Raw genomic sequence first — 17,088 nt, 5'->3', positions numbered from 1 at the left:
TAAAGTCCTGTCTTATTGTAGGTTTAATTCCCATTTTCCTAGACAGTAATGATGTTGAGCATCTTTTCATTTGCTTATTAGATATTTGCATATCTTCTTTGAAGACAAGTCTATTCAACCCATTTTTTAATTGGGTTTGTGTTTTTATTTCCATACATTTACATATGAGTTCTTTACATACTCTGGAATCTAAACCTGTATCAGATATATGATGGGTAAATACTTTCTCCCATTCTGTGGATTCTTTTCATTTTCTTGATAGTTTCCTTTAACACACGGATATGCTTTTTTTTATGTTTATTTTTTTTTTTAATTTTTTTTTTTTCAACGTTTTTTATTTATTTTTGGGACAGAGAGAGACAGAGCATGAACGGGGGAGGGGCAGAGAGAGAGGGAGACACAGAATCGGAAACAGGCTCCAGGCTCCGAGCCATCAGCCCAGAGCCTGACGCGGGGCTCGAACTCACGGACCGCGAGATCGTGACCTGGCTGAAGTCGGACGCTTAACAGACTGCGCCACCCAGGCGCCCCTTTTTATGTTTATTTTTGAGAGAGAGAGTGTGAGCGGGGTAGGGACAGAGAGAAAGGGGGACAAAGGATCTGAAGCAGGCTCTGTGCTGACAGCAGAGAGCCTGATGCGGGGCTTGAACTCACAAACCATGAGATCATGACCTGAGCCGAAGTTGGACACTCAACCAACTGAGCCACCCAGGTGCCGCCACACAGGTATACTTTTTAAATAAGATGACAAAACTCAGGCACAGAATTGGAAATTGACTTTACCAAGATTTAGATAGTTCTGCTGTGTTTATTAAAAGGAATCACATAATTTATTTTACACTGAGTATACGATGATGAAAATCAAGTTCAAAAAGGTGTGAGTGATGGGTTTATTGGCAAAGTTAACATCTAGAGGTAGGGTATGAAGTTATTTCAGCTGACAGATTTCAGTGTTTTCCTTACAACTAAAAGCTTTCATTACTACATTAAAACTTTACTGCAGGATATCCTACATGTGGAGCTTTAGTCTCAGGCCCGGAGCAGCAGTGAAATGGAAGTTACCGCACCATTCCAGTCCTTGGACATCAGTGTATTGTCCTTCACCTTCTACCCTGCAATAGAGAAAAGTAAGTTTGTTCGTTAATCAAGACCAAGAATTTACAGTCCGGAAAGAAGATTGTCTGGCATATTATACTCTATGCCTAAAAAATGGTATCTTTCCACTTTCAAACTTTGATTTAAAATTCAGCATCCTAGGGGCGCCTGGGTGTCTCAGTCAGTTAGGCGTCTGACTTCGGTCCAGGTCATGATCTCATAGCTTGTGTTCGAGCCCCTCATGGGGCTCTGTGCTGACAGCGCAGAGCCTGGAGCATGCTTTGGATTCTGTGTCTCCCTCTCTCTCTGTCCCTCCCCCACTCACACTGTTTCGCTCTCTCACAAAAATGAACACTAAAAAAAATGAGGGGCACCTGGGTGGCTCAGTTGGTTAAGCGTCCGACTTCAGCTCAGGTCATGATCTCACGGTCTGTGAGTTCGAGCCCCGCATCGGGCTCTGTGCTGACAGCTCAGAGCCTGGATCCTGCTTCAGATTCTGTGTCTCCCTCTCTCTCTACCCCTCCCCTGCTCATGCTCTGTCTCTCTCTGTCTCAAAAATAAATAAAAACATTTAAACATTTTTTTAATGAATAAATATAATAAAATTCAACATCCTAAAAAAATAAATAAATAAAAATCAGCATCCTGCTTTCATATCCTACCAAAACCATTACTATTCCAGACATTGCCATTATACGAATTTCGGTGTAAATTCAAGATTTTAGGATCACATACACTAAATTTACATAAAACCAAAATAATCAGTTAAAAAATGAAAAGTTCATATTAGTTCACTTATTTATTCAACAAATATTTATTAACCATCAACGATGTTTGAGGTGCTGTGCTCTATGTGGGTGTTTTCTTGGACTCTTGGGAGTGGTGAAAATGTACTTCACAGACATAAACAGACCTTTATTCCATGGTTAGATTTTTTTTCCCTTTATTAACATCAGTGGAAAAAGTCTGTGTTATCATCGGAGTCAGAATAGGTAAACATTTTTCTGCCCACCTCAAAATGTACTTATATCAACCATTTCATAATAATTAGGTTGCATTTCAATTCTGGAAATAAATAAAGCAGTATTTATAAATGAACATGAGCCTCTAGACAACACAGTATGGTGTTCAGTGTGAAGGTTAAGCTTATGAAACTGTGCTTATGTTTCATTTCACTTGTAGTTTTCCTTTAAGCATAAGCTCAGAGAGGACAACAGTGGGTACATTTCTACAATTTGAAAACTAACTAATTTTGCTTACATTTTAAAAACTAGCTTAGTAAAAATACACATATATCAGGTCAAAGGCAATAAACAATTATGAAATTATTCCCAAGGCTGCTTTTTAAAAAGTTTATCAGCACATTTCAAGTGAAAGTAATTTTTGGCCTAAATTTTCTCTATAATTATTATAAGCTTTCCATTTCCAAGCTGACTGTAAAAAGTTCTATAGGAAGAGGAGAGTTAAGAGGAAATAAATTAAAAATCTAATAGATTATCACCAAGAATGGGATTTTCTTTTGGAGGCTCATAATGGTCTTAGCCTGTCTTATAACATTCTGCCCCCCAAAATAACCCAACAATTCTTTCCTTTTTACTTTTTTTAACCCAAGAATTCTTAATAAATATATCTTAATGAAATATATTACAAAAGAATATTTAGCATTGACTAAATATAATAATTAAGCAAACATGCCTGAAAAGAACCTTTTAGAACTACAATGACTTTTTATTTTAAGCTCACCTATTTTCATTGAAGTTTCCAGTATACTTTGCCCCAGTTGGGAATGTGTAAGTCCCCAATCCATGAAACATATTGTCCTTAAAGTGTCCTTCATATACTGCTCCTGAAAAGTGCTCAAGTCTTCCAAAACCATTCATCTGTTTGTGACAAAGGAAATAACCTCAGTAACTAATATTCAGTTTTCCCTAGAACACTTCAAAAAGGCACATATATGTCTATCATCCACTTAGTTATTATTTAATCTATCGTTGTATCACCATTTCCACAAAAATTAGACAACATTTACCATTTATCATTGTCCTTTAAATATATCTCTCCCTGAAGTCCACCAAGTCAAATGTTCCTGATCTGGGGCATTTGAACATCTAGGGGAGGTCCATGATGGTGAAAATAGGGTCCTCAAGATATCTTGAATATATCAAAAATCTTAAAGGACAACCAGTTTAGTTAGCCCAGGAAACAGTACAAAAAAGTTGTTAGGAACAAACATTTGTATTCAAACAGACCTGAGTACGCATCTGGTTTCATCACTCACTGGGCAAGAAACCTGAGCTTGATTTCCTTCACTTATAAAACAGGAACATTAATAGTACCTACCCCATGCAGTTGCTGTGAGGATTAAATGAGAAAATTCTGTAGTGAGGTTAGCCTTACTCAGTGAATAGGAGATGAGAAAGATGATAATAAAGATGATAGGGGTACGTTGCTGGCTGGGTGGGAGGAATAAGTGACTCTTCATTGAGTGGGGGGCGGTAATTGTGAGTTCAAGCTCCACAGTGGGTATAGAGATTACCTAAATAAATAAAACTTAAAAAAAAGATAATAAACACTGTATGACTTTAATATTACTCCTATGTTTGTATCAGTTATTTGTACTGTATAGCCTACTCACATGTGCTTTTGATTAATGGTGAAATGCCAAGAATCATGTAACCAATAGACTTACTTATCCACTGTCAGTATTGAAAACAATAATGATACCTTGTCATCTTTCCAGCTTCCTGTGTAGACAATCCCATTAGGAGTGGTATGAATACCTATTCCATTTCTCTCAAAGATTCCAGAAGATGTTCTTGTACAGTCACCATCTAAACAAGAGAGAAATATATTGTGATCCATTATGAATGGGAACCTTATTTCACTAGGTGATAAAGTATTTATGTTCAGGACTAATCACAGCTGCACCTTATGGGTCTCTGAGTCTAGCATTGAAACCAATGAGACCAGAGATAAGGAGATCCATGGACTTGGAAGGTCCTGTGTGTTTTTTTTTTTTTTAAGTTTATTTATTTATTTAAGTAATCTCTACACCCATCAATGAGGCTCAAACTCACAACCCTGAGATCAAGAGTCATATGCTCTTCCGACTGAGCCAGTGAGGTACCCCTTGGGAGGTCTTGTAACCATTGATCGCTTCTCGGCCTTTTGGCTAAGATCAAGTGTAGGAGGTCTTGTAACCATTGAAACAAACCAGCCAGGAAGACTGATAGATCCTGTACATATGTTTCCAAGGCATACTGTCTAGACTTAACATTAGAGTTTAAATTTAAAATCTGTCCATCTATTTGTATTTCTATGTTAGTTTTATTTAATGGAGTTGATATCCCAATAGTAGTTTTACAAAATTTACAGTCTCATGATGCTGTTACTCTTATGCTATTTAATCTTAGTCTAGATAGAAAAAGTAATGGAAATGTATGCTTACCATACTTGTCTCCATTTGGAAATATAAAGTTTATCTTATACACTTCTGCAGCTGTTTTAAAAGATTTAAGAAACATCACATAAGCTTATGTATTTTTATGTCAGAAGACCTATAACAAATGTGTTTTAAGAGCTAACCAAACAGACTCACTTCATATGATCACAAGCATATCATGATTTCCAGTGTCTACTGCAGGATCTTGGGGAAATAAATAACTTTGTCTAGATGATCTATTTTTATGTGTTTATTATAATAGCTTTATTAATATATAATTCACATACCAGAAAACTTACCCTTTAAAAGTATATAATTCAATGTTTTTAAGTATATTCATAGCCATGCAACCATCACCACAATCTGACTTTAGAATATGTTAGCAGTTAATCTCTATTCCCCTAATTTTGACTCCCACCTCTTCTCTACCCCCATCTCCACCTCACCCCAGCCCTAGCCCCAGCCTCTGGCAACCACTGATTTACTTTCTGCCTCTATGGATTTGCCTATTCTGGACACTTCATATAAATGGAATCATATAATATGTGGCCTTTTGTGATTGACTTATTAAGCATGTTTTCAAGGTTCATCCATGTTGTAGCATGTAGCTGTACGTCATCCCTTTTTACTGCCAAATAGTAGTCCGTTGTACAGAAATAACAGTTTGTTTATACATTCAACAATTGGTGGACAGTTCGGTTGTTTCCAGTTTGGACTGTTATGAACAACATTGCTATGGACACTCATGTATAAGTTTTTGTACAGATATATGTTTTTCTTTCTCTTGGGTAGCCTATATGACCTATTGATGCCCTCACAAAGGTAAAATGGAGTGAGGAATTGGCGAAAGGAGGGAATAGAAAATAAAGAAAGATAGTAAATGATAGTGGGGAGAAGTAGCAGTGAAGGTGTCTGAACAAAATGAGATTGGAATGGAGACCAAGTCAAAAGAAAGAAAGAAAACCACAGAACTGAGGGGAATCAATGCATCAAAGCACAGGAATATTTAGTGGGCCAAATCAGTAGAAATTATTTTTTTCCAATACCAAAGAAAACATATATGTAGAGAAGATAAGTAAATTTTAACTTCTAGGACAATAGAGTCTACCAGAATGTTACTCAAAATGTGTCTTGTGCATCAGAATCACCTGGGATGCTTGCAAGTTCCTATACTACTGAATCAGAATTTCTATGGGTAGGGCAAGAGAACTGATATTTTTAATTTAAAAATTAATTCAGGAGACGCCTGGGTGGCTCAGTCAGTTAAGGATACAACATTGGCTCAGATCTTGATCTTGCAGTTCTAGAATTTGAGCCCTGCATTGGGCTGTGCGCTAACAGCTCAGAGCCTGGATCCTGCTTCAGATTCTGTGTCTCCCTCTCCCTCTCTCTCTCTCTCTCTCTCTCTCTCTCTCTCTCTGCCCTTCCCCCACTTTCTCTATCTCTCTGTCTTTGTCTGTCTGTCTGTCTCTGTCTCTCAAAAATGAATAAACGTTAAAAAATTTTTTTAAATTAGTTTAGGTGCCAATTGAGAAATACCAGAGATTCATCCCCTTTGAGGAAATATAAGAAAATAGGCAGAAGACTTTAAAATACTATAACATACTGTAAAATACTGTAACAGAGAGAAAGGGAGAGTCTAGTATCCTTAAGACAGGAAGAGGTGGTTATGAAAAAGAACCAATTAGCAATCTAGGAAATGAATTAGGTAACTAGTGTAAGGACTGAAGAGCATAATGGACACAACTGAAAAGTAAATTGGTGAACTGGAAAACGAGGTTGAAAATTTATCCCAGAAAAAGGCACAAAGAAAAAGACAAGTATTACCTGAGCAAAGCCTGTCTGATCTCCCTTCACTCCCAGATGCATCTGGGAGTCTCCACAGCACCCTGGGCTGATCCCTACCATAGTACTTAGAACCCTAATAAAATAACGCTTTTGTGGTGGAATCCCCTATCACAATACCCAGCTCATTTAGGTTAGGGATCAGGGATTAGTCGAATCTTTGTTCTCACTCTAGTGACTAGCTCAGTGCTTAGTATTTGCTGGTAGGAACTCAATGTCTAGTGAATGAATGGCATTTGGAAAGCAATCGCTAAATGCTTATTAAGCAGAGCGCTTAACTTGATCATACAAAAAACAGAACTGCCTTCAAATGCCCTAAAACATGGTTCCACATTCGAAACTTTGTAATGTTAGAGCTAGAGGGCAACCTAAGAGATGGAGACCATCTGGAACCATGGAGGAAACAAACCCAGAGAGGATGGCACTTGCCTAAGATGTCACAACAGCAAATCAATGGCCGAATCAGAGCTAGAATCCAGGTGTCTGATTTCTAGGCCGGGGGAGGGGGGGGTCTCTGCGCCCCCACGCCACCAGCTGTGTAGGACCATCAGGAAATAGTCACACCCACACCTGAGCTACGACCATGAAGCTATCTGGCTTCATGCGAGTTCTACTTAAAGGTGCCCTTCCCCGCTCAGGGCGTTGGGAGAAGGGCACTTACTTGACAGAGGTGTGTTGCTAAGATTTTCTTGACTCGGCGATGCCTCCTGGGGATCCAGCTCTACGGCCTTGAAGGAACCAAACGCTTACTCAGCGCGGACCGCGACTCGGTTGCCGGGGCGACCAGGCACCTCTCACCCGGAAGCGAATAGGCGAGGAGCCGAAGCTGAGCCAATCGGGAGGCAGCAGGCTGTGCAGCTGCAGCCGGGCCGCGGCTGAGCCGCTCCAGGTGAGATCGCGGTGGGTGGCGAAGCCCTGGTGGGACCCCTCAATCCTGGGCGCTCCCTCCTGACAGCCACCCAGGGAAGCAGCGCTGCCAACCCGCCACGGCCTCCCTTTCCGCGGGCAAGGGATGTGTGCCCGTGTGCGTGGTCTGCGCGCCGCCCTGGTTGTCCGTGTGCGGATCCTTCTACCGCCTCCCTCTCCGGGGGTGGCCAGGGTCTGAGGAGCATCCCGCCCGGCGGGATCCACCCTGGCTCGCTGGGGCCGGTGAGTCTGGACCATCAGGATTCCGGGTTGTCCACACCCCGGCAAGAGAGGGGGGGGGCCCAATTCAGCTCCAAGAGGGGTAAGGGGTTGCATTGCATCCTGTCTCTGTCACCGTCTCAAACTGAGTGGCTCACTGGAGACGATGTATGTTGGAAGAAAGGTACCAGGTGAAGGTATCAGCGTGGAGCCGGATATATGGGGTCAGTCAGAGATTTGCCTGGGAGCGGAATGGTGTGTGATCAGTTTTCAGTGCCCCGCTGTTGATTCTGTTCCTGGGGGCCGATTTGGGGTGTGAAACAAAGGATACTCTTTGAGCCAGACTTAGGTCCCTGTGTCTACGGTGTAGAAAGATAGTTGGAACCTTCCCAGGCTAAATGGAATAGAATAGTGAGGTCCATCCATGTAGATTATACAACCTAATTCCCATTCCTTTTCAAACATGTGGGCAGAGTTCTATTGGATATAGCCAGCAAGTTTTCCTTCAACATTTTGAGAGCAGATCTCGGATCAGGTAAAGGTGATATTTTCTGGGTTGGTATGAGACAAGTTGTTGATCGTTATTTAGGTGAGCTAGCTGTGGCTTGGTCTGGTTGGCTAGCCACTCTTCTTTTTAAAAATCAGAGGACAGTCTCTTCTTGCTTTTTTTCCCTAATGTATTTTACTACACAGATTTACCTGGGTGGTTTTTGAGCTGAAGCACTGATCTTTCTGTCTGATTTGTATATCCTTTCCCTTTTCCTGAATTTTAGAAATAGTAGGTAATTATTGATGCGCAAGTTTATAGAATTCAGTTTGTCTCATTGTTTCGGCCTCCCGTTAAGCTTTTAATGACCCTACATTTTTGTGAGTATATGTATAAGTTTCACCGTTTTTACAGAAGAGTTTGAGAGTTATGATATTCTTATCTAAGAGGATCTGGAGTCAGAGGAAACTTACAGTGAAAGGATTTTAAAATTTGGATTGGAAAAGTGTACTAGTCATTTTTTATTGTCATACTTTGTTATATTTTGACACACTGGGGGCCTCTCTGGCCAGGAAGAAACTGCCCTTCCTAGGGATAGCTAATTAACACCTTGACCTGTGAACACACCTCTCATCTGCAAACCAACCCCCAACCACCTACCTCCTTTATCTAATTTTTGCACATCAAGCCAATTCCTCCCTTCCCCGAAATCAACCCAAGGAGGGACAGCCCCTGATCCCCAAAGCCTGCTGGAATTATCTTACTTAGCCAACCCTAAACTATTTACTCTGTCCTGCCTTTCTGGCAGAAACCCCAAGAAAGGCTGTGCCTTCTGCCTTCAGCTGGCTCCTCTGTTCCTCCTGACTGACACCGGTGTTTCCTCCTGTGGCCTGGCCTGGCATGGCATGACATGCCTTTCTCCTTCCTGGCCAAACGGTGAATAACATTAAACTTTTCTTTCAGTGACATTGACCTCTCCTTGTGGTTACTTTTATAAATTAAGACCCAGGCACAACTCAAAGGGGTTTGGTTTATCATTGAACTTTGAATTGACGATACAAGGTACATGCATGTGGTGAGCAGGAGGAGATGTGGCAGAAAGAATTTGGGCTTTGGTGTCAAACAGATTGTTTCAAACCCTGGCTCCAGACTTTGCTGCTAGACATTAGGTGACATTAAACAAGTCATATAATTTATCTATGTTCTAGTCTCCTCCTCCTCTATGAAATATAGAAAATAATATTTACCTTACAAGGTTTTTAGAGGGTTAAATGAAATCATCTTACGTTTCCCCTCGATGCAAACTTGTGTATTCAGCTACCTTCAACATGTCTCCATTTGAGTATCTAACCGGCAGCTCAAATGTAACATATCCAACCTGAACTTGTGACTCCCCCACCCAGATCTTTTCCTTCCCAATATTACAGTTCTGAGCATATGGCACCACTATTTACCCAGTTAACCTAAGCCAAAAAAATCTTATAGTAATTCTAGACATTTCTGTCTCATACTTGTCCTATAATTTGTCTACATTTAAAAGACATTCGGGGGGCACCTGGGTGGCTCAGTTAGTTGAGCATCTGATTTTGGCTCTGGTCATGATCTCGTGGTTCATGAGTTCAAGCCCCACATCAGGTTCTCTGCTGTCAGCACAGAGCCCGCTTCAGGTCCTCTGTCCCTCTCTCTCTGCCCTTCCCCTGCTTGTGCTCTCTCAAAACTAAATAAAACATTGAAAAAAATACATTCAGAATCTGTGACCACTTTTCAACTCTGCTCCTCCCACCCTAGTCCGACCCACTATTTTTTCTGTATTTGTTTGGCCTGAACAACTGAGTAGTTTCTTAGTTGGCCTCCTGGCTTCTCACCCCTCTGCAGTCTATTGTTCACATAGCAGCTAGTAATTTTCTGAAAACATGAGTCAGTCTTAGCAGTCTTTTGCCTCAGCTCTTTAGTGACTTCCTATCATATTTAGCATCTCTTAAACAGAATAAATTCTAGCCTTTTTAAAATCTAAAGCTACAGGGGTGCCTTGGTGGCCCAGTCGGTTAAGCATCAGATTTTGGCTCGGGTCATGAGCTTGCCAATCCCGAGTTTGAGCCCCGCGTCCAGCCCTATGCTGACAGCTCAGAGCGTGGAGCCTATTTCAGATTTTGTGTCTCCCTCTCTCTCTCTCTCTCTACCCCTCCCCTGCTTGCACTCTGTCTCTCTCTCAAAAATAAATAAACATTAAAAATTTTTTTTAAAAACAAAAATAAATAAACATTAAAAAGTAAATAAAGTCTAAAGCTGCATAAAACCCAAAGCAATCTATTTCTCTACTTGAGATCAAAACAAGTCTCTTTTTTCCTATCTAAACATAATTCTTGGCATGGAGATAAATCGGAATTCACATGATATACTTTTTCAAACTTTTTCAAAAACTTTAAGCCCTGCTTTAGAGAGGAATTCTTATATTACACATACATATTTACATATTTTTTTCCTTCAAAGACTAATGACAAATGTATGAGGTTAATAGGCATGTAATGGGACCGTAATAGTACTAATAACGTGAAAATAAAAAGCAGTTCATTTGTAGGAAGTGTTCCTGTATGGTGCACTATGAAACGGGATCACAGAACCTATGTGCATACATGAATCACCAAAAGTTCAGAAACTAAGCTCACCTTAAGAAAATTCATTCTCTTGTTTAGAGCAGAGATCTCCAAGTCATGATGTATAACACACAAAAGCCAAGTATTAGCCTAAATTGGCAATAACTGCAACTTAAATTAAAACCTGAACACCTAGATCGTTACTGTGGTTCTACAGCTTTTGCTCTGTGGTCTGCAGGTTTTATTGAGGTCACAACCTGTTATCTTTTGCCTCTCCTCCTTGTGCTCCCTGTCTCCAGCTTTTTCTTGGCCCTTCTCTGCTCTCTGACCTCATCCCCTCTCCTCACTTCAGTACAGACCCATCGGACTTCTGACTGTTTGTCCAGCTCGGTGTATTGAAGCTATTCTGGACTTGGCACCTTCCCCTTAGAATATTCTTTTCACAAATATTTCATGGCTCACTCTCTCAATTTGTTCAGCTGTCTGCTCAAATATGATCTCAGGCCTTTCCTGACCACTGTATTTAAAATAACAGTCTCAAGGGGTGCCTGGGTGGCTCAATCGGTTAAGCATCTGACTTCGACTCAGGTCATGATCTCATAGTCCATGAGTTTAACCCCACATCGGGCTCTGTGCTAAAAGCTCCAAGCCTGAAGCCTGCTTCGGATTCTGTGTCTCCCTGTCTCTTTGCCCCTCTGTCTCTCTGTCTCTCAAAAATGAATAAACGTTGGGGCGCCTGGGTGGCGCAGTCGGTTAAGCGTCCGACTTCAGCCAGGTCACGATCTCGCGGTCCGTGAGTTCGAGCCCCGCGTCAGGCTCTGGGCTGATGGCTCAGAGCCTGGAGCCTGTTTCCGATTCTGTGTCTCCCTCTCTCTCTGCCCCTCCCCCGTTCATGCTATGTCTCTCTCTGTCCCAAAAATAAAAAAAATTAAAAAATTAAAAAACGTTGAAAAAAAAATGAATAAACGTTAAAAAAATTAAAATAGCAGTCTCAGGGTTTTGTTTTGTTTTTTTCTTTATAACACTTGGCTGATATTATCTATTTATTTGTTTATTGTCTGTCTTACCCTCTGGAACATAAGCTTCATGAGGAATTTTGTCTTTTTTGCTGTTATATCCCTAGGAACTGGCACATAATAAGTGCTCAATAAATGTTTGTGGACTGAATGAATCTCCATTCTCATATCAGTCATTTATTCAGCCTTTAGTCATGAATTACTACTATACACCCAAGACTGTGTTAGAGGTACTGTGTTACTTAAAAAAGAGACATAATCCTTTGCCTTCAAAGAACTTTTTTGAGAGGAGGAAGGAGGAGATAAATATAGATAAACACTGTATAAAAATGTATGATTATGAAGGATTTTGAAGAAAGGAATACCAAGAGGCCTAGTTTAATTTCCACATTGACTGAGTTGCCCAAATTTTTTCCCGCTTTTGATTTCTAATTTCATTTCACTGTGGTTGCAAAAAATATTTTGTTTTATATCTATTTTAATTTATTGAGATTTGTTTTATAGCCTAGGATATGGTGTCTCCTGGAAAATTTTCCTTGTGCATGTGAGAAAAATGTGTATCGTGTTGGGCAGAGTGTTCTATGGATGCCCCTTAGGTCTAGTTGGTTTATACTGTATTTCAAGTCTTCTGTTTCCTTGTTGATCTTCTGTCTAGTTGTTCGAACACTATTGGTGAAAGTGGGGTATTGAAATGTCCTCTGTTATTATTGAAGTGTCTATCTCTCTCTTCATGTCTGTCAGTTGTTGCTTCATGTATTTTGGTGCTCTGTTATTAGGTACATATATATTTATTATTGTTATATCTTCCTGATAGATTGACCCCTTTATCATTATGAAATGTCCTTCTTTATTTCTAGTAACATTTTTTGCTTTAAAGTCTATTTTGTCTGCTATTAGCCATTCCAACTTTCTGGTGGTTGCTGTTTGCATAATTTATCTTTTTCCACCCATTTACTTTTCATTTGTCTGTATCTTTGAATTTCAAGTGATAAATACCATGTAGTTAGATCATTTTTTAAATTGAGGTATAATTGACATGTAACATTATATTAGTTTTGGGTATACAACATAATGATTTGATATTTGTATATATTTTGAAACGATCACCACAGTAAGTCTAGTTAGCATCCATCACCATACATAGTACCAAAAAAATTTTTTTCTTGTGGTGAGGACTTTTAAGATTTACTATCTTAGCAACTTTCAAGTATGCAATATAGTATTATTAACTATAGTCACCATGCTTTACTTTACATCTCCATGACTTACTTATGTCATAAGTGGAAGTTTGTAACTTTTGACCCCCTTCACCCATTTTACCTACCCTCGACCTCCGACTTCTGGTGACCACCAATCTGTTCTCTGTATCTATGAGCTTGGTTGTTTTTGTTTTTAAATTCCACATATAAGTGAGGTTGTACAGTATTTGTCTTTCTCTCTCTGACTAATGTAGCAAAATGCCCTTGATGTCCATCCTTGTTGTTGCAAATAACAAGATTTCATTCTCTTTTATGACTGAATAGTATTCCATGGTATATGTGTGTGTGTATCACATGTTCTATATCCACTCATCCATCAGTGGACAGTTAGATTGTTTCCATGTCTTGGCTGTTGTAAATAATGCTGCAGTGAACATGGTGGTGTATATATCTTTTTAGTCAGTGTTTTCATTTTCTTTGGCTAAATACCTAGAAGTAAAATTATTGGATTGCATGGTAGTTCTATTTTTAATTTTTTGAAGAACCTCCATACTGTTTTCCATAGTGGCTACACCAATTTACATTCCTACCAACAGTATACAAGAGTTCATTTTCTCCACGTCCTTACCAACACTCGTTATTTCTTGTCTTTTTTATAGTAGCTATTCTAACAGGTCTGAGGTGATATTTCATTGTAGTTTTGGTTTATATTTCCCATTAGTGATGTTGAGCATCTTTTCATGTACCTGTTGGTCATCTGTATGTTCTCCTTGGAAAAATGTCTATTCAGATCCTCTGCCAATTTTTTAATTGGATTGTTTGGCCTTTTTGCTGTTGAGTTGTATGAGCTCCTTATATATTTTAGATATTAACCCCTTATCAGATATATGATTTGCAAATATTTTCTCACATTCAGTAGCTTGCCTTTTCATTTTATTGATGTTTTCCTTTGCTTTGCAAAACCTTTTTAGTTTAATGTAATCCCGCTTGTTTATTTTTGCTTTTACTGCCTTTGATTTTGGAGTCAGAGTCAAAAAGCGTCACCAACACTGATGCTAAGGAGCTTACTGCCTATGTTTTCTTCTAGGAGTTATATGGCTGCAAGTCTTACATTCAAGTCTATAATCCATTTTGAGTTCATTTTTGTGTGTAGTATAAGATAGTAGTTGAATTTCATTCTTTCATACATAGCTGTCCAGTTTTCCCAACACCATTTATTAAAGAAACTTCTTTCCTTGTATATTCTTGGGGCACCTGGGTGACTCAGTCGGTTGAGCATCCAACTTCAGCTCAGGTCATGATCTCACAGTTCGTGAGTTCGAGCCCCACGTTGGGCTCTGTGCTGACAGCTCAGAGCCTGGAGCCTGCTTCAAATTCTATATCTCCCTCTCTCTCTGTCCCTCCCTCAGCTTGTGCTCTGTCTCTCTCTCTCTCTCTCTCTCTCTCTCTCAAAAATAAATAAACATTAAAAAAATTTTTTTTTAATTATACTCTTGGCTCCTTTGTTGTGAGTTAATTGACTGTGTATGTATGGGTTTGTTTCTGGGGTCTCTATTCTGTTCCATTCATCTCTGTGTCTGTTTTTATACCAATACCATACTGCTCACCATAACTTTTTAATATAGTTTGAAATCAGAGTGTGATGCCTCCACTTTGTTCTTCTTTCTCAAGATTGCTTTGGCTATTCAGGGTCTTTTGTGACTTCATGCAAATTTTAGGATTGTTTGCTCTATTTCTGTGAAAAATGCAATTGAAATTTTGATAGAGATTGAATTGAATCTGGAGATTACTTTGGGCATTGTGGACATTCTGATAGTATCACTTCTGATCTATGAGCAGGGACTGTCTTTCCATTTATACGTATCTTCTTCAGTTTCTTTCATCAATGTCTTATACTTTTCAGCACACGGTTCTTTCACCTCCTTGGTTAAGTTTATTCCTAGGTATTTTATTCTTTGTAATGCAGCCTATTACTTCTTGAGTGAAAACAATTTTCTCTTATTATAGGAATATGTAATCCAAAAAGAAAAATCTTGAATCTAATTTTGGCTATATTTTATAATTTTAATGTGTCATATTTTCATTTTTACTTTCTTTTTGGTCTATAACTTCCATTTTGCTTTATATAGGTAGGTGCTCTGATGTTAAGTGCATAAATACTTACAACTGCTAGATCCTCTTGATGAATTAATCCCTTTATCATTATATAATGACCGTCTTTGTCTCGAGATACAGTTTTTGCCTTAAAGTCTATTTTGCCCAATAAAAGTATAGCTGCCCCTGCTCTCTTTTGGTTTCCATTTGCACAGAATAGCTTTTACCATTCCTTCACTTTCAGCCTGTGTGTGTCCTTAAAGCTGAATCAATTCCGTTTAGGCAGCATATAGCTGGGTCTTGTTTTTTTCATCTGTTCAGCCACTCTGTGTCTTTTGCTTAGAGAAGTTAATCTATTTACATTTAAAGTAATTATTGAGAGGTTAAGGGCTTAATAATTGACATTTTATTCATTGTTTCCTGGTTTATAGATCCTTTGTTTCTTTCTTCCTCTCTTGCTGTCTTTGTCATTTGATGCTTTTTCTGTAGCAGTATGTTGATTTCCTTTCTCTTTTGTGTACCTACTGTAGATTTTTGCTTTGTAGTTTCCATGAGGCTTACATAAAACATCTTATAGTTATAACATTCTATTTTAAACTGATTAACAACTTCAATGGCATACAAAGGCCCTATACTTTTACTCTACCCAGGCAAAATCTCTGAGCCAGGTCTGTGTCTCTGAAAGTGTATACGTAAAGTAAAATTTTATCAAATCATGTATTAAATACATGAAAAACATCTCTTCTCAACTACAGTGTTTTTTAAAGTATTTTTTTAAATGTTTCTTTATTTTGAGAAAGAGAGAGACAGCACACATGTGCTCATGGGGGGAGGGACAGAGAGAGAATCCCAAGCAGGCTCCTCCCAACGTGGGGCTCAGTCTCACGAACCTGGGAGATCATGACCTGAGCCAAAATCGAGAGTTGGATCCTTAACCAACTGAGCCACCCAGGTGCCCCTCTCGACTAGAGTTTTTAAAACCCTATACCAATTCTAACCAAATCAGAATGTAGGATTGAGGTTTAAGGACACGTGTTTGGAAACTTCTCCATGTATTTTTGATGCACATCCTTGGTTAAGCAACCTGTGTCAGAGAAAGTCACTAAAAAATATTAATCCTCAGAGGGATGTGCTTGTAAAACTTTTGTAAAAGAATTTACCTATTTTCCCCTAGACTGACCCTTGTAAAAATATGCAGTTCCTTATCTGTCTATAATGGGCTATATCCACAACTTCGACAAAGGGTTATTATATTTGTCTGGTTTTATGGTGTCTGTATTACTTTTTTCTCTTGCAGGTGAAAATGAGTTCCTCAGTAAGAAGAAAAGGCAAGCCAGGCAAAGGAGGTGGAAAAGGGTCTTCTAGAGGAGGAAGAGGAGGCAGGAGTCACACTAGTAAATCTCATGGGGGTGGCAGCAGTGGTGGTGGCAGTGCTGGCAACAGAAAGGCCTCGAGTAGAATTTGGGATGACGGTGACGACTTTTGTATCTTCAGTGAATCGAGGCGCACGTTCAGGTCATTATGCCTTTCTCATGTTCAGAGATAGAAACGGTATCGATTTCTAATCTGTGGGACTTATACTCTTGTTTTATTTTTTTTTAATTAAAAAGTTGTTTTAAGTTTATTTACTTTGAGAGAGAGAGAGAGCAAGCGCTCACAGGAGGGGCAGAGAGAGAGGAGAGAGAGAATCCCAAGCAGTCTCCACACTGTCAGCCCCACGAAGGGCTCGAACTCATGAACTGTGAGGTCATGACCTGAGCTGAAACCAAGATTCTGACGCTTAACCTACTGAGCCTCCCAGGTGGCCCTCCTCTTACTTTAAACCCTTGAAGGCCCCCACTTTGTAACCTTTTCTAAAGGCATGATGCCAAGTAATAGCTTTTTTTTTTTTTTGGAAGGTTGAAATCTGAAGTTAACTTCAACTTACATGACACTGTGAATTGAATGTAATACTGTCATTGAAACTAATGTTACCAGGAAAGCAAATATCGGAAATAGCGAAAGTGATGAAAATGATTTTAAGTATTCCTTACACATTGTAGTTTGAAAATGCCAAAATTCGACGTGACTGTACTCTGTCTTTTTAGTTGATGAGTTATCTATTTTCCAGACATAGCAGCCAAATCTTCACTGGTGCTTCAGGTGACCAGTGACAGAGTCATATCCAGGCTTCTTTCATATTCAACTTTTA

General features: G+C 39.3%; 2 protein-coding genes across 5 annotated transcripts in view; one reads left to right on the top strand and one right to left on the bottom strand.

Annotated features, from left to right (window-relative positions):
- Positions 1-788: 788 nt before the first annotated feature.
- On the bottom strand, positions 789-7,624 carry MORN2 (MORN repeat containing 2). Its single transcript, XM_058686381.1, has 6 exons — positions 7,174-7,624; positions 7,044-7,127; positions 4,544-4,594; positions 3,820-3,926; positions 2,839-2,975; positions 789-1,112 (listed from the first exon to the last, which is right to left on the bottom strand). The coding sequence occupies exons 1-6, from the start codon at positions 7,622-7,624 to the stop codon at positions 1,010-1,012; spliced, it is 933 nt and encodes a 310-aa protein (XP_058542364.1). The 3' UTR covers positions 789-1,009.
- The window catches only part of DHX57 (DExH-box helicase 57), a 55,427-nt gene continuing 45,365 nt past the window's right edge, over positions 7,027-17,088 (top strand). For 3 of the 4 annotated variants that reach the window (XR_009248369.1, XM_058683091.1, XM_058683089.1), the window contains exons 1-2: positions 7,027-7,271; positions 16,195-16,412. Coding sequence is in view for 3 of the 4 variants with exons in the window: in XM_058683091.1 (XP_058539074.1) it covers positions 16,201-16,412 (212 nt within the window). In the remaining variant the exon portion in view is untranslated. Of the gene's footprint in view, positions 7,272-7,329; positions 7,532-16,194; positions 16,413-17,088 lie in introns of those variants that run through there. The other variant, XM_058683090.1, reaches the window with a different exon arrangement.

Source organism: Neofelis nebulosa, chromosome 9, assembly GCF_028018385.1.
Source record: "Neofelis nebulosa isolate mNeoNeb1 chromosome 9, mNeoNeb1.pri, whole genome shotgun sequence".
NCBI lineage: Eukaryota > Metazoa > Chordata > Mammalia > Carnivora > Felidae > Neofelis > Neofelis nebulosa.
Note: the sequence above shows the minus strand (reverse complement) of the source record. Positions and strands in the feature narration are given on the sequence as shown.

What these genes read in the sequence shown, in the direction of transcription:
- MORN2 (XM_058686381.1), bottom strand. Translation starts at nt 7,624, where the DNA reads ATGCAACCCCTTACCCCTCTTGGAGCTGAATTGGGCCCCCCCCCTCTC. An exon ending in TAGCAACACACCTCTGTCAA is followed by an intron (nt 4,595 to 7,043) that starts GTAAGTGCCCTT and finishes CTTTTAAAACAG; the next exon opens with CTGCAGAAGTGTATAAGATA. An exon ending in GGAAACTTCAATGAAAATAG is followed by an intron (nt 1,113 to 2,838) that starts GTGAGCTTAAAA and finishes TCTCTATTGCAG; the next exon opens with GGTAGAAGGTGAAGGACAAT.